At 45.3% G+C, this 23,675-nt stretch overlaps 3 protein-coding genes and 1 long non-coding RNA gene across 4 annotated transcripts in view; 1 reads left to right on the top strand and 3 right to left on the bottom strand.

Moving 5' to 3' along the window:
• LOC127586020 (histone H3-like) overlaps window positions 1-23,675 on the bottom strand; it is a 208,037-nt gene that overhangs the window by 23,920 nt on the left and 160,442 nt on the right. Inside the window, exon 2 of the mRNA XM_052043792.1 lies at window positions 3,740-3,748. Coding sequence (XP_051899752.1) covers window positions 3,740-3,748 — 9 coding nt within the window. The remainder of the gene's footprint in view (window positions 1-3,739; window positions 3,749-23,675) is intronic.
• On the bottom strand, window positions 1,324-2,046 carry LOC127586033 (uncharacterized). Its single transcript, XR_007958622.1, has 3 exons — window positions 1,914-2,046; window positions 1,642-1,766; window positions 1,324-1,445 (listed from the first exon to the last, which is right to left on the bottom strand). It is a non-coding gene; the product is annotated as an uncharacterized LOC127586033 (long non-coding RNA).
• Window positions 5,359-5,769, bottom strand: LOC127585788 (histone H2B type 1-A-like). The gene has a single exon (XM_052043486.1). It carries the CDS (start codon window positions 5,767-5,769, stop codon window positions 5,359-5,361), a length of 411 nt encoding a protein of 136 aa, XP_051899446.1.
• On the top strand, window positions 12,069-12,380 carry LOC127586027 (histone H4-like). Its single transcript, XM_052043799.1, has one exon. The coding sequence runs from the start codon at window positions 12,069-12,071 to the stop codon at window positions 12,378-12,380; it is 312 nt and encodes a 103-aa protein (XP_051899759.1).

The following is a 23,675-nucleotide window of genomic DNA, read 5'->3' as shown; positions in this document are numbered from 1 at the left end:
TTGAAATTCATGTCCGCACGCACAAGTCAACACCATTAACACCTACCAGGAGAAGCAGGGTTACTTTTACCCGTTTCTGAGGAACTATACTCCAACCTCGTTCCAGTGTGAGCAGTATCATCTCCCTGAGCCAAATTCGCATCAATGCTGCCACCGGCATTTAAGAAAAAAATTCAACGGTCTTCAGTTTTTCTGATGTGTTTTCTGATGGACCTGTGGAAACCTATCACACAATATCGATCATTTGCCTTTTTAAAAGGATCTGAATTCGGTTAGTTGAGAACGATATTCCCTCAGTAAGTGCAGTTTGCTTTCATGAATCTACTCGTCTCCAATTTTTTTTCCCTGAATTTGTGTTTCGAGCTGTTTCCACGACGTTGAAGTTTGATATGAAGTTGTTGTGCTTTATCCTTAGAAAACTGAACAAAGTCCTTACATTTGCTTCATACCGTTGCCGTGAACTGCGCATTGTTGTTCAGAGTTCCGATAATTAGTTATCTATTCAAAACTGCGATCAGAACCGTGAAACTACCTTTGAGGTTAATGGAGAGATGGGTGCTTTCGGTGTTTCGCGATACTCTGTTCATATCTCCGAGCATCTTACATGTCCATATATTCACTTCAACAATATTGGCTCTTCATACTGCAATGTTTCTTGTTATGTTTGGTGAATTCTAACACAAACGGTCCAGATGAAAGATCTCGCCAGCTGTCCATTCTTCTCCACAGACGCTTCAGCAATTTGTTTCTTGCGTAACAATAATTCTACTTACTGTTCGAGCACTCTCTTCTGCGTTACTTTTCCGCCTTACGCATCGTAACAGCTTGTTTAACAACGTGTTTTCTCGGTGCGTTTCTGTGTGTATATTCCTTTTCTTCTGAACACAGTAATGACCCACAGTAATTGTCCCCCTGAGAGCGCTACTTCGACAGCAGCTGGAGACGATCCTTTCTCGTTTCCGAGAAACACGCATATTCTCATGGGACGTTTATCAAAAATAACGGTCGTTTCAAAATCTAGATTGGTTCTTGTTTAATAACACTCTCCGCCAAATTTCCCCTCTTTAATACGTTCACATTTTTTTTAAATTTACGATTGACTATGCAAAGAAGTTCATTTGCGATTTAAGCATTAAAAGTGTTGCCAGTCTTGTCAATATTTAGCCAACTTTAACTTTCCATGAAATTAACAGAGCGCCTTAACGTATCCAGTAACAGTTGATAAAACAGATCAATAGGAGAAGAACGCTAATATGGCCAGGTAAGTACATAGAAGTTGTGAATTCTGTTATCAAAACTTGGATTTTAATCATTCGTGCTCAGGTACAACTTCCTATAGTTAAACCGACACCCAGAGTACTTGAGCCACTTAGACATCTCAGGCTATCAATTGGTCAACGCCGGTCAGTGAATAAAGATTTATACTCGTGTTGTGTATGAAATATCTGGAAAAAAATATAGCACAACGTCTCATGTACTGCACATTTGTCATGTAGCAACAACCTCTCCTCCTCCCCGCGCCTTCAATTTAATCTCGTCACAGCTATTGTCGAATAAGCAACTCCATAATTAAAACTGAACTTTTGTTGACTTCAAGTAAGAATAAAACCAGGCGGAGCTTATAACCTGCGTTACACTTACCACATTAGTTTCCGCAGTAAGATTACGTTAAGATTGTCCTCCACAGTACATGGTTTGACAGGTAAAGTCGCGAATGTACAACGCCGGATTAAATAACTTTGAAGCTCCAAAACACTGATGATTTTCTAATGCGGCAAATGGGAAAACAGACAGAAACCCGTTCATTTAAGAATCTGCTGGCATTTATTAATATGAAAGTTGAGTAATCAATGTTACAGCCATTTCTCAAAATACAGTAATATGGATTGAACTAGGATGAAAAAAAAACTGACCTGACTGAATAAGATCATCATGGATGGTGAACATGTTGAGTCGCTGGCTTGTGCCCTTGGCAACACTTGGCTACAGTATCTTCACTGCTGACGAAGATAGAATGCACCTGTTTGTTAGTCCCGTGTGTAGTCAAAGGTTTCCATCCTAAATAGCCCAGGCAGAAATCTGTATTAAAATAAATTACAATGATCTATTAATTGGAAGATTTGTGTAAACAATAGCTTAATTTTATAATGGTAATGGTAAAAAGTCATATCATTTAAATTAAATCTCAAGTTCCATCCTATTTAGAAAGATTTATTATAATTACATAATAATTTAGGATATTTTTCATTACTAGTCTCTGAGAAGTAGGAACTGTAGTTCGCGTCATGTCTGGGCTAGGAATCTCGTACCGCAGACATTTATCAAACCAAGCGATCCCATTGGTTTAATGGCACAGAATTTGTGCGTCCCAGTTTCTGCATGACCTGTGCTACCGCAGCCAGATTCACGAAGGAATTTGAGCGAAGTACAAACTGCAAGCTAAGCCTTCCTTTCTGGAAATTTTACCTTTGATGGCCCCGCGCCGGAGGAACCCCTCCGTCCTCCAAGAGCCTCAGAACTGCCGGCCTTTTCCCAAGGGAGAAGGAGCGAAACGCAACGAGACAGGGCGGGTTTTTCATCGTCCGCCGAAATGTGCTTCGGTCGGACGATGGCCAACTCAAAAGGTGGCCGGCGGCGGAGAGATTGCAGCTGGCGGGTCGGGACCGGACTGGTTTGGGGAGCCAAGGCAGGCGGCTTTGGCGGGGGTGGGGGAATTTAGCATCACGGAGAAACACAGGAGTCTCTTTTTTTTTGGAGGGAAAGGAGAGGCTTTGCTCTTCCTCGTCCGCCTCCGTCTTATAAATGCTGCTGTCGGTGCCGGTCGCTCCTCTAGTTCCAGCCACATTAGGTGCGAGGCTGGGACAGAGAGAGAAGGGGAGAGAACGGCTCCCGGCCCGGTCCGGCATGGCTGAGAACCAGAAGGCGGAAGATGCCGGCGACACCGGCGGAGGCGGGGGCGCGGGGGGAGGCGGCGCCACCCCGCCTCAGGGTCGGACGGCGCTGGACAAGGGAGGGGCGGCGAAGAAGAAGAAGCAGCAGAGGCAGCAGCCGCAGCAACAGCCGCCGCAGCAGCAACAGGCTCAGCCGAAGCAGCGGCCCAAGAAGGCGCCGGCCGGCCCCACCATCACCGAGCGCGTCCTGTCGCTGGCGGCGGCCACCAAGGAGCGGCGCGGCATCTCGCTGGCCGCCCTCAAGAAAGCGCTGTCGGCCAAGGGCTACGACGTGAGCCGCAACAACACCCGCGTCAACCAGACGGTGCGGCGGCTGGTGCAGAAGGGCTCGCTGGTGCAGACCAGCGGCACCGGCGCCGCCGGCTCCTTCAGGTTGAACCGGGCGGCGGCGCCCAGGCAGGAGAGGAGAGAGGCGGCCCGCAGGAAGGTGGCGACCCGCAAGCCCACCCCCGCCCCTTCCAAGAGGTCGCCGGCCAGGAGGAGGAGCCCGAAGCGCCAGGCCAAGCCGCGCAGGGCCGCCGCCCGGCCTTTCAAGCGCCGGCCCAGGACGGGCGGCCGACCCCGCGCCAAAGCCAAGGCCCGCGGCCGCCTCAAGCCCCGGGGAGGCCGGGCCAGGGCGCCGCGGGTCTACCGCAGGTACAAGTCGGCCAGAGGCGGGAGGGCGGCCCGCGGGCGGACCCGGCGGCCGGTCGGGCGTCCACGCCGACTCGGACCCCGGCGCTGATAGACTGAGCCGCTCGCCCGCTGGCGGTGTCGCCTCGCAGGGGAAGAAATGCAACACACTATATACAACGGCTCTTTTCAGAGCCACCAAACCCGAGCAAAAACAGCAAAACCACTCCATGGGAAGAGAACATTAAACTTCTCTGTCCCGTCTGCATGAGATATAGCAACCTGTTCATTTGCAGTCAATTCCTCAGAAAAAAAACCCAGGGCGTATCTTTAGTCAGCTGTAATGCTCTTCCATTTGGTCTTTTGCAACTGCATTTAAATGTGGATGTAATATAGGTAATTCATCTAATTCGCAGTTCTCGTTTCAGGAAGAGGTCAGACGATCCTGTTTCCCCGAATGAGATCATAAATTGTGACCAAGCTCTCAAACCACATGGTTACCTCAACATCATACAAATTAACATTGACCCACTGTCGAAGTTTGGATTTTTTATTGCCCTCTGGAGGTTCCAAGGAAATAAACATTTTTACTTCTTTTCAAATGTGCTACTCCAGATGACGTGGGTAACAAATCCATGAGATTTTGAGCATGTCCCTGGGCCGCAAGCTTTCCTAATTAGACGGTCTTTAACATACGTTTTGAAGTGTGTTTCAATGTTTTATCGACAAGATAATCGCTTCTACTTTCAGCGGGATACCCCTATAGCAACGTTCCTTAGTTGATGAATTTGTATTTGGGGGGCACAAAGACACCACCACTGTTTTGGCGTACATTGAGAAGGCCAGTGCAAACAGAACCGCAACAAGACCTGTGGTCAAAACCTCTTCTGATGGAGGAAGAGGCACAAATTATGGGGATCAAATGAATAGAGGGTATCATGTTTACCGACGATGCAAGATGCTGGCTATCTAACCTTGTCTTTAGTTTATGAACGTTTTCACAAGTCAAACAAAGGAATATTGGCAGGAAATGGATATATTGATCTGGATTAATTTTCTTAAAATAGCACATTAATAGCTGGTGAGGAAGGAGTGGAGGATGGGTGGGGATGGAATTCCCTGGTAATCTTACGTGTACTTTGCAAATTAGATCCTAAAATTATTGGAGGAATTAAATTACAATTGGGAATACGGGAGTTTATATGAATTTTGTTAAATGTTTTGGAAATCACGTTCTGTGATCTTCTGTTAAAAATGTGAATTGATTTTGGTGACAAACCTAATTCCAGTTGCGTTATTAGAAATAAATTAATATATTAGTATTTTAATTTGAAAGTTGAGTAATCGAGTGGATTTAGATGTGTCACTTCTATTATACTCAAAACCCGTGGAATTTAAATATAAGAGCTCAGCATAGAATGGAAACAGAACATCACAATTCAATGTCTAGGCATGGCTACAATTTCAAGGTAAGCATCTTGCAATTAAATATTTGTAGTAACAATGGACAAGGTTTATTTTCTATGCATTATAATTTTGATATCACAAATTGACAAGCCGAGTGTCTTCGACCTGAAATGTTGTTTCTTTCCCGACGCTGCCTGACCTGACTGTTTCCAGCATTTTTTAAAGACTTTCAGTATTTGCAGCCTTTTGATTTGCATTATAGCCAATGCATCGTCAATTCGACGCCAACAATTGTATCGTTAATCAGTTATGGTCTCATGTTAACTTTGTGTGAGTGGCTCTTAAAAGAGCCGTTTGGCGGTTTAATCGCAGCTTTTAGGAGGGACCTTTACTTGGAGCTGGTATACTTGGTGACCGCTTTTGTGCCTTCCGACACGGCGTGTTTGGCCAGCTCCCCGGGCAGCAGGAGGCGGACGGCGCTCTGGATCTCCCGGGAGGAGATGGTCTGGCGGCGGGTGTAGTGCGCCAGACGGGAAGCCTCGGAGGCGATGCGCTCGAAGATGTCGTTGACGAACGAGTTGATGACACTCATGGCCTTGGAGGAGATGCCCGTGTCCGGGTGGACCTGCTTCAGCACTTTGTAGATGTAGATGCTATAGCTCTCCTTCCTGCTCTTCCTGTGCTTCTTGTCGCCTTTCCTGCTCATTTTCATAGCGGTTTTCTTCGAGCCTTTCTTTGAGATGGCGCCCTTGGAACTCACTGCCGTGGTGCTGGTGGAAACAGCAACGGCGGTCGGCATTGCAAAGCCTTTAGTTCTTTCTCAAGCCTGCCTAACTCAAAATAAAAGCCCGACAGAGTATCATGCAAATGCCACCCCCTGTCGCCTGTCTGATATATACAGTGTTATGCAAATGAAGGATGGTAAATTGCCAATTCCAGTTGACTAATCGCTGTTCAACTGCACAAATCACAGCAGGCGCCGTGTTTCTATTTGTAACTATAAGAAGAACGGGGAGAACTTTAACATGGCGGAAAAAAATCTTGTCATTTAATATCCAAATTACATTTTAAAACCTTGCCTCTGGAAACTATCATCTTCAAATAAATTGAGTTGCAAAACCAAAAGAAACCCTCCCCCCCCCCCGACATTGAAGTTCGACTCGTCTCAAAAGCAATGGGATTGGCCGAGAGGAAAATCGAAGTCTAAAGGCTTCTGCAACAATGACAAAATATATTTTAAAAAATAATTTTACTCAAGGTCCGCATGTTTAGATAAGATGGTGTCGCTGGCAAAGGTGAAATTTGCCCATTCTTATTGGAGATATTGATTTGTTTTACCCAGTCTCTGTTCTACATTTACAGCGACATTATTTAAATAGATGGTCCGGTTACATTTAGGGTCTATGGTAACTCTTAAGGTGTCAGTTGAGGGGAATTTGGCAATTAATGCCATTGAATGTCAAAGCAGGTTGGACTGACGCCTGGTTATTGGGAGCTGCACCGATTCAGACTGGTGGAAGAATTTCCATCACAACGAATCAGCATCCTCATACAGTACAAAAATGGATACGAATGCAGTGACACAAAGGATGCTCATATAAAGGCCAACTTGAAGCTCGTAACTGACGATTTGACAGGCAAGTTATGAAAAACACGATGATGCTGGAGGAACTCAGCGGGCCAGGCAGCATCTGTGGAGAAAAGCAGGCGATCAGCGTTTCAGGTCAGGACCCTCCTTCAGGACGGGTTCTGTTATGTTTTGTTGTTTGTCTGGTTCCAAAGGCTCATGAAACCTTACTGGACCAGTCAGAATCAGTCAGTGTTAACAGGGTTCCTCACATTCATATTCAAAACACCAATGGACACTTGAATATGCACAATATTTCTAAGTGAATATTTAATATTGGAATAATCACGTTTAGGCAATTCGAGGGAGATCTAAGAGGCTTATTCATTTAGGGTGCCAACTCCCTTGTTGCCATCACCTTCCCAGTGGGGTTTCCTTGGGCTTCTTACAGAAACTCTCTGACCACCCCATCAACCAGCTGCAAACACCGAGGGAACCAAGCTTTTCAACCCTTGGGGTGGGCGTGTTAGAAACCACCCATCTCCTGGGAGCTGCCAGGGCTGTGGGTCAGCGCAGGGTCCCCAGGCTCCCAATTTCTAGAGCTGTGCGAAGACCTTTGCAATTTGGATGCATGATTCAAGTCGGTGAGGTATAGCCAGCCATACACCGTGACAAGCTAACCCTAGAAGTCAGATTTGCTTTGTATTTATTGAAGCCAAAGAGCATGTTTTAAAAGCAGGCCAGAATAGCACTGCCTTGCAAAACAAATGCTGCAGATATCTGTGAAAAAAGAAACTGTTAATGTTTGAGGTTGAAGACCTTTCATCAGTTTCCAAAATTTTCTGTTTTTATTTCAGATTTGCAGCTTCTATTTTTCTTTGTTTAATTTTCATTTATTGCAAAATAAAGTCACTGCATATTTATTCTCCTTAAGCAACCATGCTTTGAGTAAGAACAACACTCAGTTGCAACAGGCACAAGCTAATAATCACAGGAATAAAATGCTACCATCACCTCAGGTCCAGTTTTGGATCCACTTTGCAAATTTGCCTTGGATCTCATGGGCCCAAACCTTTTGGACCAGTTTTTCCATTTGGGACTTTGTCAAAGGTATTACTAAGTCCATGTAAATGACATCAACTACAGTACCCTTATCAACACATTCACGGTAGTGTAACGGTTAACATAACGCTTTACAGCACCGGTGACCAGGGGTCAATTCCTGCCGCTGTCTGTAAGGAGTTTGTACGTTCTCCCTGTGTCTGCCTGGGTTTCCTCCCACATTCCAAAGACATACAGGTTAGGAAGTCGTGGGCATGCTATGTTGGCACTGGACGCGTGTCGACACTTCCGAGCTGCCCCAAACACATTCTACACAAAAAGATGCATTTCACTGTGTCTTCCAATGCACTTGTGACTAATAAAGATATCTCATCTTATCTTATTTTGTAACCTTTTAAAAATTCACTCAAAATAGTCAGACAGGATCTTCTCCTAACAAAGTCATACTGACTGTTTTTGATTAACCCATGCTTTTCTAAGCATAAATTCATCAAGCCTCGAGACTTTTTCCAATACCTTCCCTTACCATGACGTAAGACTCACAGACCTGTAGTTACCAGGCTTATCCTGCTGGTACCACATTTACTGTCATCTATTCACCTGGAACCTCATCTGTGGCCAGTGAAGATTTAAAAATCTCTGTCAGGGCCCCAGCGATCTCCTCCCTCGTCTCCCATAGCGTTTCATCAGACGCTGGGGATTTATCCAACTTTAAGCCAGCCAAAGCACCTAATACACTCCCCCCTTTTAATGCTGACATGTTTTAGAATATCTGTCAAGGATGCCTGTCACTCCCAGGCCATTCGCTTTTCTCTCTTCTACCTTCTGGGAGGAGATACAGGAGCTCGAAAGCCCAGACGACCAGATTTAAAGGCAGCTTCTCGCCCACTGCTGTCAGACTTCTGAACCAATCGCCTCTTTCACATCCCCTTCCCAGTGGTGCTGCCACGTTCTTGGACTCTCAACTCTACCTCTTTCGTGATTGTCACTTTAGCATTTCTTTTTGCACTGCTTCAGACTGCATGACAATCTTTGCACCATTCCGTTGTTTTGCGTTTGTTCCTGTATTTATTGTTGTATGTATTATTGTCATGTACACTATTTACTCTGTGGGCCTCACGTGAGCAAGGAATTTCAATGCACCCTGGTGTATATGACAATAAACTAATCTGAATCTGAATTCTCCAGCAAACAATGTCCTTCTCCTTGTGAATGCAGATGAGAAGTATTCATCTTAGACCTAACCTGTGCCCTCTGGCTCCACACACAGATTGCTATTTCGATTCCTTACGGGCCCTATTCTTTCCCTGGTTGCTCTCTTGACTTCAATACACTTACAAAGAGCTTTGGGATTTTCCTTAATCCTGCCCACCACTGATATTTCATGACCCCTCTTGATCTCTCTTTTGAGGACAACCTCCCTCCCTTTCACTGTCTGTGCTCCTGAAAGGCCTACCCCTGTTTTCACTTCTCTCTGCTCCAACCTCTCTTTGTGACAGCCAGTCCATATCGCCCTCTCTGTAAACAACAGCCCTCTTACCTTCTCTATTTGATTTATTATTGGATATTTTTATGCCCACTTGCTCTGAAGTCACCTCGGCTTATTGTTCAAAAGATGTGAACATCACTGTCAATTCATTGCTCTTCCGCAACTTCCCCTGATCTGAGGAGCAGTTTAGAATCAACCACATTGGTGGGTCTGGAGTCACAAATAGACCAGCCTGGATAAAGATTGTAAACCAGCCTGGCAATCCTCTGGTTTTATGGTTACCATTAATGAGACTACCTTTTTCTTTCTTAAAAATATCTGTATTTATTCAAATACTTGAATTTAAATTCTCCACCTCTTATGGCGGGAGTTGTACTTGTGTTCTTAGATCAGTAGTACCGACCTGTGGATGTTATTTCAGTAATTAGGAATGGAAGTAGGATAGTCAGCCCCTTAAACCTGCTCCACCATTCGATACAGCTATGGTTATCTGACTGTAATCTCCAACAACCATTACTGTCTACCGGCAGTAGCCTTCACTTTCTTAAATATCGTGAATCTATCTCTGCCTTATAAATACTCAAAGACTTTATTTCCAAATGTCTTTCCAGGATGAGAGTTCCAAAAATCACAATCCTCTCAGAGAAAATATATCACCTCATTTCTGTCCTTACTGAGTGACCTCTTATATTTAAGCAATGACCCCCAGTTCTACATTCTCCCAAAAGAGGAAACATCCTCCCCAATTTACCCTGTCAAGACCCCTCAGGACGCAAACTCCAGTACACACAAGCCTAGCCCTTCCTCATAAGACAAGCAGCCATTTCCAGATATCAGTCCAGTAAACCTTCAATGAAATGTTCTCATCGCGTTAATATCCTTACTTAAATAAGAAGCTTAATACCATATAAATTTGTGAGGTACCAGTGCTCCATATAACCTCTCTACTCTTGTATTCAAATCCCCAGCAATAAACTTGGATATATGGCACATGATATCCTTATCCAAATCATTGATACAATTAGTGAATGACTGATTCTACCAATCTGCAGCACTGATCACAACTTCCGAACTTGAAAATTACTGATTTATTCTTACTCTTTCTTTTCTGTCCATTTACAGCCCCTAATCCATACCCAATACACTGTAGTTTAATTGTATTTAATAACCTCTTGTACCCCACTTGGTCAACCATTTGGTTCTTGAACCAACCGGCACAAATCACTACAGTTTGGCAACACTATGACCACTTTGATCACTTTGCACTACAATGGACTTTTTTTTGTTCTAATTGTTCTAATTGTGTATGACTTCTGTTTAATTTCTGTTTTTCTTACGAGTGCTACTTATGTGATGCTCTGTGCCTGTGATGCTGATGCAAGTAAGTTTTTCATTGCACCTGTGCACACATGTACTTGTGCATGTGACAATAACCTTGACTTGGCTGAGACCTTCTGAAAGTCCAAATACACCACATCATTTGGAACACACTTCTGCTAGTCACAACCTCAAAAATTTAACTTCCTTTTCACATTGACTCTGCCCAAACTTGTCATTACTTCCTAAAAGCCTGTACCACTTCCTTACTAACAGATTTAGCATTTCCCTACCACTGATCACAGGGTAACTGGTCCATAGTAACTCACTGACCCTCTCGCCCTTTTCTTAAATAGAATTATACAATGCAGAAATGGATCTTTCTCCCCCTTCCCACACCCCCATCTAATTAGTTTAAAGTCTTACCCACAGCCCTAATTATCTGCCTCACTAGGACACTGGTCCCAGCCTGATTCAAGTGAAACTTGTCCCAACAGAACAGAGATCATTACCTTTGTCCCTAACTTGTACCCTAGCTGCACATGTTCCTTCAGCAGAATCCCCTCCTTTGATTAATAGGTTCCCACATATCCAATAAACTGCATCCTCTTCCTCCCATTCCAGCCCTGAGGAATTATCTTTAATCCTAGGCTGGCAACACAGTCTTTGGGAATTGTGTTTGCAGCTATAGGGAATGATATCTACCCAGCCACTACACCTATCCCCTATTAGCAATAGATTTATTTTCATTTTCTTCACTTGAGTGCCCACTATGCTATGGCACTGTGACCAGTTTGCTCATTCACCTTGCAGGCTTTGCTCTCATCCACTCTGTACCTCTGAACAAAGTGACCTTATAGAGGTATATAAAATCATGAGGACAGTAGTTAAGATGGATGGCTACAATCTTTTTCCCGGGCTATGGGAGTCCAAAGCTAGAGGGCAGAGATTTAAGGTGAGAGGGGAAACATTTAAAAGGGCCCTGAGGGCAACTTTTTCACACAGAGGGTGGTGAGTACATGAAATGAGCAGCCAGAGGAACCTGTAGAGATGGGTACAATTACAAGGTTTGAAAGACATTCAGACAGCCACGTGGGTAGGAAAGGTTTAGAAGGAGATGGGCCAAACGCAGGAGATTGGGGCTAGTTTAGATAGACATCTTGGTCGGCAGGGATGAGTTGGGCTGAAGGGCCTGTTTCTGTGCTGTATAACTCTATGACTCTCTGCGATTCTATAAATCAACGTTGACTCCTGGAGGAAGCTTCAATAGTTGGGAAGATGTTCAATGTTGTCTCTCTCATAAGATGTTTAATATTAGTTGTTTGAGAAGAGGGCCAATACCGACTCCCTGAGAATGGAAGGAATGAGAAGCAGGAGGAGGTTATCCATTTCCCTCCGCATTATTTTCCTACAACCTTTGATTTCCTCAAATATTGACGATAATAAGGGTGCAGAAGGTACAGAATATCAACGCCCGGAGCTGTTCATTTTGTTGAGATGTTGCATTTCAGCTGATCGAGGCGATGCGTCATTTTCATCTCAACTCCTCCCACTTTGTGGTTCTCCACCAGGTCCGCCCTCAGGCTACGAAAGGCGTTTGCAGGCGGTTTGACTTTCAATTGCTTCTACTTGCTGGTGGGTTGTTTGATGTTCGGCTTTAGTTATGACTGGTAGAGGCAAAGGGGGTAAAGGACTGGGCAAAGGAGGAGCCAAGCGGCATCGGAAAGTGCTCCGAGATAACATCCAGGGGATCACCAAGCCCGCCATCCGCCGCCTGGCTCGGAGAGGCGGCGTTAAACGCATCTCCGGTCTCATTTACGAGGAGATGCGAGGTGTGCTGAAAGTTTTCTTGGAGAATGTCATCAGGGATTCAGTCACCTACACGGAACACGCCAAGCGCAGGACTGTCACAGCCCTGGATGTTGTCTACGCGCTGAAACGCCAGGGACGGACCCTTTATGGGTTCGGTGGTTGAATATTGCATGATGTAGATACTCGGATGATTAAAAGGCTCTTTTAAGAGCCATACACTCAATTTTAAAGAGGGCTGCCTGAATCAAACAATTGCTGTTACAAAAAGCAGTCTGCGAGGTTTAAGACTGAAAATAGGTTGAAATAAAAATGACAGTAAAGATTGGAGCAATTTCGAGAGAAACAGGACAAATGTTCAGAAATGATAGTTTGAAGTTGAACATGAAAACATCGCTTGCGGATAAGGCAGTTGTTTCTCAGTGGACACCTGTAACTTTGCCACGCAGCTGTGTAGCTGAAACAGCCAAAACGGCGCAGTTTCAGGCAGTTACATCAAATGTTAGTATATCAGATATGACAACGTTGCTGTATCAGTAATATCGAATTATCAAACCAATTAATGACTGAGAAGCAAATATCGTGGCAGCAGCTCTGGGGTTTTAAATCCATTTTATTAAATAATGTAGCTGTCACTGATCACGACCACAGCAGTGCCGGATTGTTGCAAAAACTCATCTAGTATTGTTTCGGGAAGGGCATTTTTTCCTTTCCCTGTCCAGGCCCATATATGACTCCAAACTCACAGCCATGCACCTGACCCTTAATTGCCGCGAACTACCAGGGTCTTCAGGTTATTCATTTGCTCCAGTGAAGGAGCGCAATCCACGGTGCGTTAGCGCATGGTCCATATTTTGGATCAAAGAGGAAACTAATCTGAGCGCCCATCGATTTGTCAGACACACAGCACGGAAACGGACCCTTCGGCCCACCAGGTCCGTCAGACCATTAAATATCCACTTATACAAATTCCATTTTATTCTTTCCATATTCCCATCAATTACCCCCCCCCCCCCCAATTCTACCACTCACCAACATACCAGGGACAATTTATAGTGACCAACCTTCACAAGGAAACCAGAGTGTTTGGGGAGAACGCAGACAGCATCCAAGGTCAGGACTGAACCTGGGTCTCTGGCGCTGTGAGACAGCAGCTTTATTTGAACGAATTGCAGCACCGACCGGGAGCATGCCAGTAATGCCATGTTTATTTTATTTAATAAAGGATTATTGAAATATTGAAGTTGTATTGGAGCACCAGGTATTTATGTGAAACTGTCAAATGCATTCACTTGTAAGTATTGGTTGTCTTTTAATTCCTGTCCCACTGCTGTCGGAACGCAGCCGATGCCCGAGTCTTTGAGCAGGAAACTGGAGGCTTTCCATAACCGGTAACTCTGCAAACGGAAACTGCATTCACTCAGGTAGCACAGCAAGATCCAGAACGGATCTGCGAGACTGGTGGTGTCTGAAGTGGACAGAAATCAAAACAGAAAATCCTATAATCAGCAGATGAGGCTGCATCCAAGCAGAGAAAACCCGTTTCACAAGATTTAAGGCTACATGAAGTCCATGCCGACCTTCAGATCAATCAAATTTCCCACTTATTTAACAGTAACGCATTCTCTCACACATGCCTATCACCTCCCCTCTGATTCTCCTGCCATCCACACACACTAAGGGTAGTTTACAGCAGCCGATTAACTTTCCAACCAGTCTTCGGGGTGCGAGAGAAAACCCACGACGTCCACAGGGGCAACGTTCAAACTCCACAGACAGCACCGGAGGTCAGGAATGGTGAGGTAGCAGCACTACGTGCCGCGCCACTTTGTCTATTGTTTTTAAATGTATAAACAAACGTTATTCGTTAAAAAGATATAAACACAAGAACTACAAATTAGATAGGTCAGATAATTCGTTGAAGGTACAGAAGGTGATGAGCACTTTCTGGTTATTATTTCTACTCTACGTCCTCCCTGAGAAACCCTGCCCGGGGCGCGCATTGTTGCAGTCGATGGTTGCCTGAAGGTTGAGAAACTGTTACAAATACTTCACAGCGTTGATTGGCCAATTCCCACCAAATGTATCGAAAACACTACGGACTCATCGCCGGTTAACCAATGGGAATTCGCCAGTTTCTATCCCTGATTTGCATTCAGATCGCCCTGAACATCACAGTCGGGTGCGGGGCTCTGCTTCTCCTTGTGTGAACCGGCACCTGCAAAGGGGCCAAAGAAAGTGGCCGCCAGGAAACGGGTGAAAGGCCAGGAAAAGAGCAAGAAGCAACACACAAAATGCTGGAGGAACTCAGCGGGTCAGACAGCATCTATGGAGGGAAATGGACAGTCGACGATTTGGGCCGGGACCCTTCATCAGGACTGAGTCAAATCGTCGATAATTCCTTTCCCCCACACAGATGCTGCTCCAACCGCCGAGTTTCTCCAGCAAGAAAGCGAGGAAGGCCAGCAACACCTCCGTCTATAAGATCGTATCTAAATAAATTGATTGAATTTTCTAAGCAAGTAACTAGGCTGGTTGATTAAGGCAGTGCGTCTGATATTGCTGAGACAGATCTTAGCAGGCTTCTTGACGTGGTCCCATATTGGCAGGTTGCTTAAAAAAGTAAAACCGATGGGATTCAGGAGAGTGTCAAATTGGACCCAAAGTTGTCTGTGGCAGGAAGCAAAGGATAATGTTTAATGTGTGTTTTTGTGACTGGATATTTCATTCACGCAGTTATACAGCAGGGAAACAGGCCCTTTGGCCCAACCTGTCCATGCTGATCAAGCTGACCATTTGCCTGTGTTTGGCCCACATCCCTCTTAAACCTTTCCTATCCATGTACCTGTCCAAGTGTCTTCTAAATGTTGCAATTGTACCCGCCTCTACCACCTCCTCTGGCAGCTCATTCCATGCACCCACCCCCCTCTGTGTGAAAAACTTGCCCCTCAGAACACCTTTAAATCTTCCCCCTCTCTCACCTTATGCCTGTGCCCTCTAGATTTGGACTCCCCTAACCTGGGAAAAAGACTGACCATCCACCTTATCGATGCCCCTGATGATTTCATAAACCTCTATAAGGTCACCCCCTCAGCCTATTATGCTCCAGGGAAAAAGTCCCAGCCTGTCCAGTTTCTCCTTATAAGTCGAGCCCTCCAATCCCGGTAACATCCTCGTGAATCTTTTCTGCACCCTCTCCAGTTTGCTGACGTCTTTCCTATAGCTGGGTGACCAGAACTTCACACAATACTCCAGGTGTGGTCTCACCGACATCTTGTACAGTTGTAACATGACATCCCGACTCTTATATTCAAAGCCATGAATGACGAAGTTAAGCCTGCCTTCAGCACCCTGTCTACCTGTGTCACCACTGGGTTAAAAGGGCTCAGTCCCATCGGTGGTAGTAAATGTTGATTATTTATGCTTAAGGAGCCATGATAAAGTGTCTGCAAGAGCTGCAAAAATTAATTGTGTTTTTGACAGTGAAGAAGAGGGTTTTAGATGGCAGGATGGTCTGGAAAGTTGGGCAGTTGGAATTTAATCCAGGGAAATATGAGACAAGCATTTAGGAGGGAGGAAATGTGAGGGAATAGGCAATAGAGTCATAGAGCCTTACAGCACAGAAACAGGCCCTTCGGCCCGACTTGTCCATGGCGACTGTGTTGCCCAGCGAGCTGGTCCCATCTGCCCGCGTTTGGCCCATAGCCCTCTAAACCTCTCCTATCCATGGACTTATCTAGATGGCTTTTAAACATTGCTAATGTGCCCGCCTCAACCACTATTTCTGGCAGCTTGTTCCAAATACGTGTGAAGAAGCTGCCCCTGATGTCCCTTTCAAATCTCTCGCCTCTGATCTTAAACCTATGCCCTTTTGCTTCTAACACCTCCTCCCTGGGGAAAAAGACTGTGCGCTTTCACCCTGTCTATGCCCCTCATGATCTTATATACATCTGTCAGGTCACCCCTCAATCTCCTAAATTCCAGGGAATATGTACCCTCTCCTTGCAACTCAGACCCCCAAGTCCAGGCAACATCTCGGTAAATCTTTTCTGCACTTTCTAGTTTAGTAACATCTTTCCTCTAGCACGGTGACCAAAACTACACACAATGGGAGGATATTGAGAGGTGTAGGGGAACAGTGGCATGTACATCCACAGATTCTTAATGATATTAAGACACTTGACAGGATGGTTTAAAAAGACATAGGGGATGATTTCCATTTTGAGCCAAGGCGTTGAATGCAAGAGTAAGTGGGGTTATACCAGACCAACGAGGCCACCGTTTTAGTTCCTCAATCACCTAGATCCAAGAAAGAGGTGATTCGGGTGCAGAGGGGATTCACCAGGACTGGAGAAGCTTAACAGTGAAGAACTATAGGATAGGCTAGGGTTGTTTGCTCTGGAACCAATGGGGGAGAGGTGGAGGCATCATGTGGGAAAATGTGAAATTCTCCATTGCGGCAGCAACAATAGAAAGAACGTGGATTATCTGCGGGCTGAGAGGTCGTGGAGTTCTGGGATGCAGAGGGATCTGAGTTTCCTGGTGCATCATTTACAGAAGGCTAGTATGCAGATACAGCAGGTAATTGGGAAAGCTAACAGAATGTTATCACTTATTGTTAGGGCAAGTGAATGCAAAAGTAAGGAGGTTATGCTTTACTTACACATGAGTAATAAAGGACTGCAGATGCTGGAATCTAGAAGAAAAACACGATGATGCTGGAGGAACTCAGCAGGCCAGGCAGCATCCGTGGAGGAAAGCAGGTGGTCAACGTTTCGGGTCAGGACCCTTCTTCAGGACTGAACTTAGGAAAAAGGGAAGCCCAATATATAGGGGGGAAAAGCAGAGCAGTGATAGGTGGACGAAAGAGGGGAGGCAGGGTGGCCACCAGCCTACACCTGCTCCCAGTTCATATGTGTGTACACATGTGTATAAGTACGTACATATGTGTATGCATGTATGTATACAGTATGTGTGTATATATATGTGTGTGTGTGCATATATGCATATATGTAGAATATATGTACAATAACAACTTAAAAGACACTTGAACAGGTACATGGATAGGAAAAGTTTAGAGGGATGTGGGCCAAACACTAGCAAATGGGACTAGCTCAGGGGGGCATCTTGGTATGAATGGGCCAAAGCGCCTGTTTCTGTGCTGTATGACTCTGTGATTCTATCACTCTATATGCACATCTATATGTGTATATGCATGTGTACATAGATTTGTACATATGTGTATAAGTATGTAATTTTACCTGTACCACATCAATGCACTCTGTACTAACCGAATGTAACTGCACTGTGTAATGAATTGACCTGTACGATCGGTATGCAAGACAAGTTTTTCACTGTACCTCGGTACAAGTGACAATAATAAACCAATACCAATACCAAAAGGGGGACATCATATGTAGTATGAAAGTACAGAGCCAAGGCCAAATCCGGCCACAGTTTCAGACTGGGTAGTAACACAAACAGGCCAACAGGGGGTAATGTTGTGCTTCCTCAGGATGTTCGGAGGCCGGCTCTCTCTGCCGGCCGCAGGGCTGTGACGCATTGCACAACCTCTGGATGTTCCCAGTGTCCTTCAGCCATTGAAACGTCTGGTTTCACCTGCCAAAGCAAACAGGAGAAAATTCCGGTCTCCTTTCACATTCCCCTCCCTGTCAGTCTTCTCCCTCGTTTTGTTTATTTCATTTCTTTCAGTGAGGTTTTGGTTCCACAAGCAGCAAATAATGTAAACAAAAATCGAAAACATGCAGACGCAAGAAATCGGAAATAAAAAACAGTAGAATTCTGGAAGCGCTCAGCAGGTCAGGCAGCAACTGCGGAGAGAGGAACAGAAAAACGTCTCAAGTTGAAGACCTTTCACTGGAACTGGGAAAAAGAGAAAACGAGTTAGTTTTACGATCCCTCGCTGTGTTTTGTTTCCCGCTTCTGAGGAAGGGGGTTCTGACCTGAAACATTAACCGTTTCTCTCTCCACAGATGCTGCCTGTCCTGCTGAGTGTTTCCAGCATTTTTTGTTTTATTTTATGTGTGTGAGCATGTGTGAGAGAACGGACATGCACACACCCACACACACATAGACACACATGCATCTGCACACAAACAGACGTGCGCATGCACAATTGCATGCACGTGCACACATACACACACCTACACACAGACACACAGACACACACACACATACACACACAGCTACACATAGACACGCACATAAACACACACCTACATATAGACACACACACACACAAACACACCAACACACATGGACATACAGGCACACACGCACACAAACACACATACACATACATGATTACACACACATGCACACAAATACGCATACACACACACACGCACAGACACACACACACACAAACACAGAGACACACAGACACACACACATGGTCACACAAACAGGCACACGTGTGTGCGTGCGCACGCGCGCGCGCGCACACACACACACACACACACACACACACACATACAAAATATTTAAGAGCGACAGTCAGTATTTAACTGTGGGCCCTTCAAGCCCCTGTCAGCCATCCACATCGTGCACACATACCCGGTGATCACTGCCACCTGAAGGTGGGAACCCTGGTTGCTTTTAATTCCCTTTCATCATCCGCCCCAATAACTGTGGAGCCTTTAGTTCCCTCTCAGTGAACAAATCTCTGTTTTAATGCTAATCTGCATATTTCCTTGTCATATCAATTATTCAGGTGCTTCATTTTTGCATCTTAAATCTGATCGTTAAATATTCAAACAGGCTTCATCCATATTCTCATTCCTCTCTGTCTCTGTGACCCCCTCTAGCCATGGAGTCATCTCTGCCCTCAATCTATTCTGCCTTGTTCCTTGTCCTCACTTTGATGTCCATGTCGGCACTGACTGAGGTCCCTAATTCAGGAATTCCCTGCCTAAACCTTAGCGCCTCTCACCTCCACTCCTTCTGCCACTCCTTGAAGTCTATCCCGCTGATGGTGCCTTTGAGGCCTCTAATAACCCCTTATGTACCTCACTGTCAAACTTAATTGCCGTGAGAATTGGATACAAAGGTAGGGAGGTTCTGCCTTAATTATACAGGAACACTGATGAGACCACAGCTGGAGTACTGTGCAGAGTATTGGTGTCTTTGTTTAAGGAAGGAAGTTAATGTGCTGGGAGCTGTTCAGAGAAGATTTATGAAACGGATGCCTGGAGTGGGTAGGTTGTCTCATGAGGCAGGGTTGGACAGGCGAGGCTTGCAGGAAAAATGAGCGGGAACTTGATTTAACATAGAACACAGAACATTAACGCTCAGGAACAGGCCCTTCAGCCCACAATGTCTGTGCCAAACATGATGCTGAATTAAACTAAATCTCTTCTGCCTGCACGTGAAGGGCAGGCACGGTGATGTAGCAGTTAGCATAATGCTTTACAGCGCTAGCGACCCAGGTTCGATTCCAGCCGCTGTCTGTAAGGAGTTTGTATGTTCTCCCCGTGTCTGCGTGGGTTTCCTCCCACATTCCAAAGAAGTATGGGTTAGGAAGTTGTGGGCATGCTATGTTGGCGCCGGAAGCGTGGTGACACTTGCGGGCTGTCCCCAGAACACTCTACGCAAAAGATGCATCTCACTGTGTGTTTCAATGTACATGTGACTAATAAAGATCTTATCTTATTTTATGATCCATATCCCTCCATTTCCTGCACATTCGTGTGTCTAACAGCCTCTTAGATGCCTCTTTCATATCTGCCACCACCACCACCCCTGGCAGCCTGTTCCGGGCACCCACCACTCTCTATGTTAAAAAACTTGCCCCATACATCTTCTTTAAACTTTCCCCCCCTCTCACCTTAAATGCATGTCCTCTAGTAGTTGACATTTCTACCCTGGGAAAATGTTTCTGACTGTCTACTCTATATAGGTCTCTTATAATCTTATAGACTCCTATCAGGTCTCCCCTCAGCCTCCACCACTCCAGAAGAACAACCCAAGTTTGTTAGACTGGGTGACTAGGTGACCGTTTCGCAGTACACCTCCGCTCCGTCTGTAACCGCAATCTGCATCTCCCCGATGCCAGTCTCTTCAACTCCCCCTCCCACACTATCACTGATATGTCAGTCCTCGGCCTCCTCCACTGCCGGGAGAATTCCAAGCACAAACTGGAGGAACAGCACCTCATTTTCCATCTTGGAACCTTGCAGCCTAATGACATGAACATTGAATTCTCCCACTTCAAGTAATCCCCACTCCCCTTCCCCACAAACCCTCCCCCCACCGTGCTTCTTCTCTTTCCTAGCCTCTTTTCTTCTACTATTTTTTCCCTTTCTCTCCTTCCCTTTGACCCATCCCCCAGTGGATCTGCTCTCCCCTCCTCCCCCGCACCTGCCCATCACTGTCTCTTACCTGCATCTACTTATCACCACCCTGTGCCCACCGCGCCTCCCCTCTTTTGTCCACCTATCACTGCTCTGCTTTTCCCTCCTATATATCGGGCTTCCCCTTTTCCTATCTTCAGTCCTGAAGAAGGGTCCTGACCCGAAATGTTGACCTCCTGCTTTTCTCCACGGATGCTGCCTGGCCTGCTGAGTTCCTCCAGCATCATCATAGTGTTTTTCATCTAGATTCCAGCATCTGCAGTCCTTTGTTTCCCAGGTTTGTCCAGTTTCTTTTAGCTCATACCCACTAATCCAGGCAGCATCCTGGTAAATCTCTTCTGCACCCTCTCCAAAGCCTCCACATCCTTCCTGAAACGTAAAAAGTTCTAAGGCGTCTTGGAAGGACGGGTGTGGAGAGTATGTTTCCTCTTGTGGGAAGGTCTGGAAATCAGAAACACTGTTCAGAAAAAATGGCTCATTTTAGACAGAGATGAAGTGAAGTATTTTCTCTCAGAGAGTTGTGAGTCTTTGGAAGTTTCCTCAAAGGTTGGTGGAGGCTGAGTCTTTGACTATCGTTTAGGGACAGGTGGATAGATTCTTCAGAAGCAGGGAGATGAGAGGTTATCAGCGATAAGCGGTGATGCAGGGCTAAGGTTGCAATCAGATCACCCATGATCTCTTTGAATGGTGGAGCAGACTCAAAGGCTCGAGTGGCCTACTCTAGCTCCCAACTCATACCTGTACCTGTGTGACCATGAACAATACCTGTACGTGTGTTTCACGGTCACACCTGAGACACTAGGACATGTTTTTAAAGTATGGCATAAAACCAAGTCGTGTCTTTGCAATTGTTGATATCTCAGGTGTCTCGTTTTTGCCTCATTTCAAATGATAATCAAAAGAAGTTTAAGATGAAACTGAAAACGAATCTGCTCATCACTTTGAAGATGAGTTCCTGGGTCTTCATGCTTAACTGCACCATCTCTTTTCTCCATGACCGATTGTGAACCATGGATTTTGCAAGTAGCTACCACACTTGTCAGGCTTGCTGAGTAATTATTGAATACGTCAGTCAGCTCAGACATCATACAGCTGTGTTTAACCCAAGGGAGAATGTATATCTGACACTGTCCTCTCCCCTTCTGGGACCGGGTGGAGCAGTGGTTCACACACTGTCCCTTCCCCCTCTGGGACTGGGTGGGGCAGTGGGTCACACACTGTCCTCTCCCCCTCTGGGACTGGGTGAGCAGTGGGTCACACACTGTCCTCTCCCCCTCTGGGAGTGTCTGAGAAAGTGGGTCACACAAAGAGATAGCATACATTGAAACAGGAGAAATAAGCTCCAGTCTATTTCTCAGTCCCATTTCTGCCCAACTAACAGCTCCTCTACATTGTGTATACAAATCCAGAGAAACAAGTGCATATTAATAACTCTGTGCCTATCGATTGCTTTAGAATGTGTTTTACCTACATCAGATTTACCAAAATAAAACTTTGTTTAGGCCGCACTTGAGGTATTGTGTGCAATTCTGGTCGCCCCATTATAGGAAGGATGTGAGGGTTTGGAGAGGGTGCAGAAGAGGTTCACCAGGATGCTGCCTGGATTAGAGGGTATGAGCTATAAGGAGAGGTTGGACAAACTTGCGTTGTTTTTCCTGGAGTGTCAGATGCTGAGGGGAGACCTAACAGAGGTTTATAAAGTTATGAGAGGCATCGATAGAGTAGACCATCAGAATCTTTTTCTCAGGGTAGAAATGTCAAGTACTAGAGAACATGCAGTTAAGGTGAGAAGTGGAAAGTTTAAAGGAGATGTGCGGGACAGGTTTATTACACAGAAAGTGGTGGGTGCCTGGAACGGACTGCCAGGGGTGGTGGTGGAGGCAGATACAACAGAGGCATTTGAGAGGCTGTTAGACAGACACATGAATATACAGGGAATGGAGGGATGTGGATCATGTGCAGGCAGAAGGGATTTAGTTTATTTCAGCATCATGTTCACAGGCATTATGTCTGTGCTGTATGTTCTATGTTCTATGTTCTAATATGTTTCTTTTCTACCAATTCCTTTTCTACCAACCGGATACTGAAAGGCCTGGATAGAGTGGACTTGGAGAGGACGTTTCCAGTATTGGTATTGGTATTGGTTTATTATTGTCACTTGTACCAAGGTACAGAGAAAAACTTGTCTTGCATACCGATTATACAGGTCAATTCATTACACAGTGCAGTTACATTGAGTTAGTACAGAGTGCATTGAGGTAGTACAGGTAAAAACAATAACAGTGCAGAGTAAAGTGTCACAGCTACAGAGGAAGTGCAGTGCAATAAGGTGCAAGGTCACAACAAGGTAGATCGTGAGGTCAGAGTCCATCTCATTGTATAAGGGAACCAACCGTTCAATAGTCTTACGTAGTGGGAGAGTCTAGAACCAGAGGGCACAGCCTCAGAATAAAGGGATGTCCCTTTAGAATTGAGATGAGGAGGAATTTTTTTAGCTAGATGGTGGTGAATCTGTTGAATTCATTGCCAGAGACGGCTGTGGAGGCCAAGTCATTGGCTATATTTAAAGCGGAGGTTGATAGGTTCTTGATTAGTGAGGGTGTCAAAGGTTACGGGGAGAAGGCAGGAGAATGGGGTTGAGAGGGAAAAATAAATCAGCCATGATCGAATGATGGAGCAGACTCGATGGGCCGAATGGCCTAATTCTGCTCCTGTGTCTTGTGGTCTTATGTATTTCAGATCTTTTTCAATATTCAAATTTATTAATTTGTTTCATTCTTTCTGGCCTTTCATCTCGAGCTGAATTTTCATCTGTTTTCTCTCTCTCTCTCCAATGAACTATGCACCGATTTGTAAACATATTTCTCACAGAGTCATGCACACTGAAAATAGGCTCGTCAGCCCACTGTGTCTGTGCCAGCCCCTCCACACCAATCCCATTTTTCAGCATTCAGCCCATAGCTTCTGATGTCATGGTGCTCAAGTGGGAGTTTCTGAGATCGCGTGTGTCATAGACGATAAGAATGTGATTTTTATGCACTCTTTACAGAAAATGTTGCCAGAACTCAAGGGAGTGGGATATAGGGAGA

Source organism: Pristis pectinata, chromosome 34, assembly GCF_009764475.1.
Source record: "Pristis pectinata isolate sPriPec2 chromosome 34, sPriPec2.1.pri, whole genome shotgun sequence".
In the NCBI taxonomy this organism is placed as follows: Eukaryota; Metazoa; Chordata; class Chondrichthyes; order Rhinopristiformes; family Pristidae; genus Pristis; species Pristis pectinata.
This window is presented reverse-complemented; position numbering and strand designations above follow the sequence as displayed.

Bases quoted from the DNA above. Each gene is read 5' to 3' on its own strand.
- LOC127585788 (XM_052043486.1), bottom strand. From the start codon at position 5,769: ATGCCGACCGCCGTTGCTGTTTCCACCAGCACCACGGCAGTGAGTTCC.
- LOC127586027 (XM_052043799.1), top strand. From the start codon at position 12,069: ATGACTGGTAGAGGCAAAGGGGGTAAAGGACTGGGCAAAGGAGGAGCC.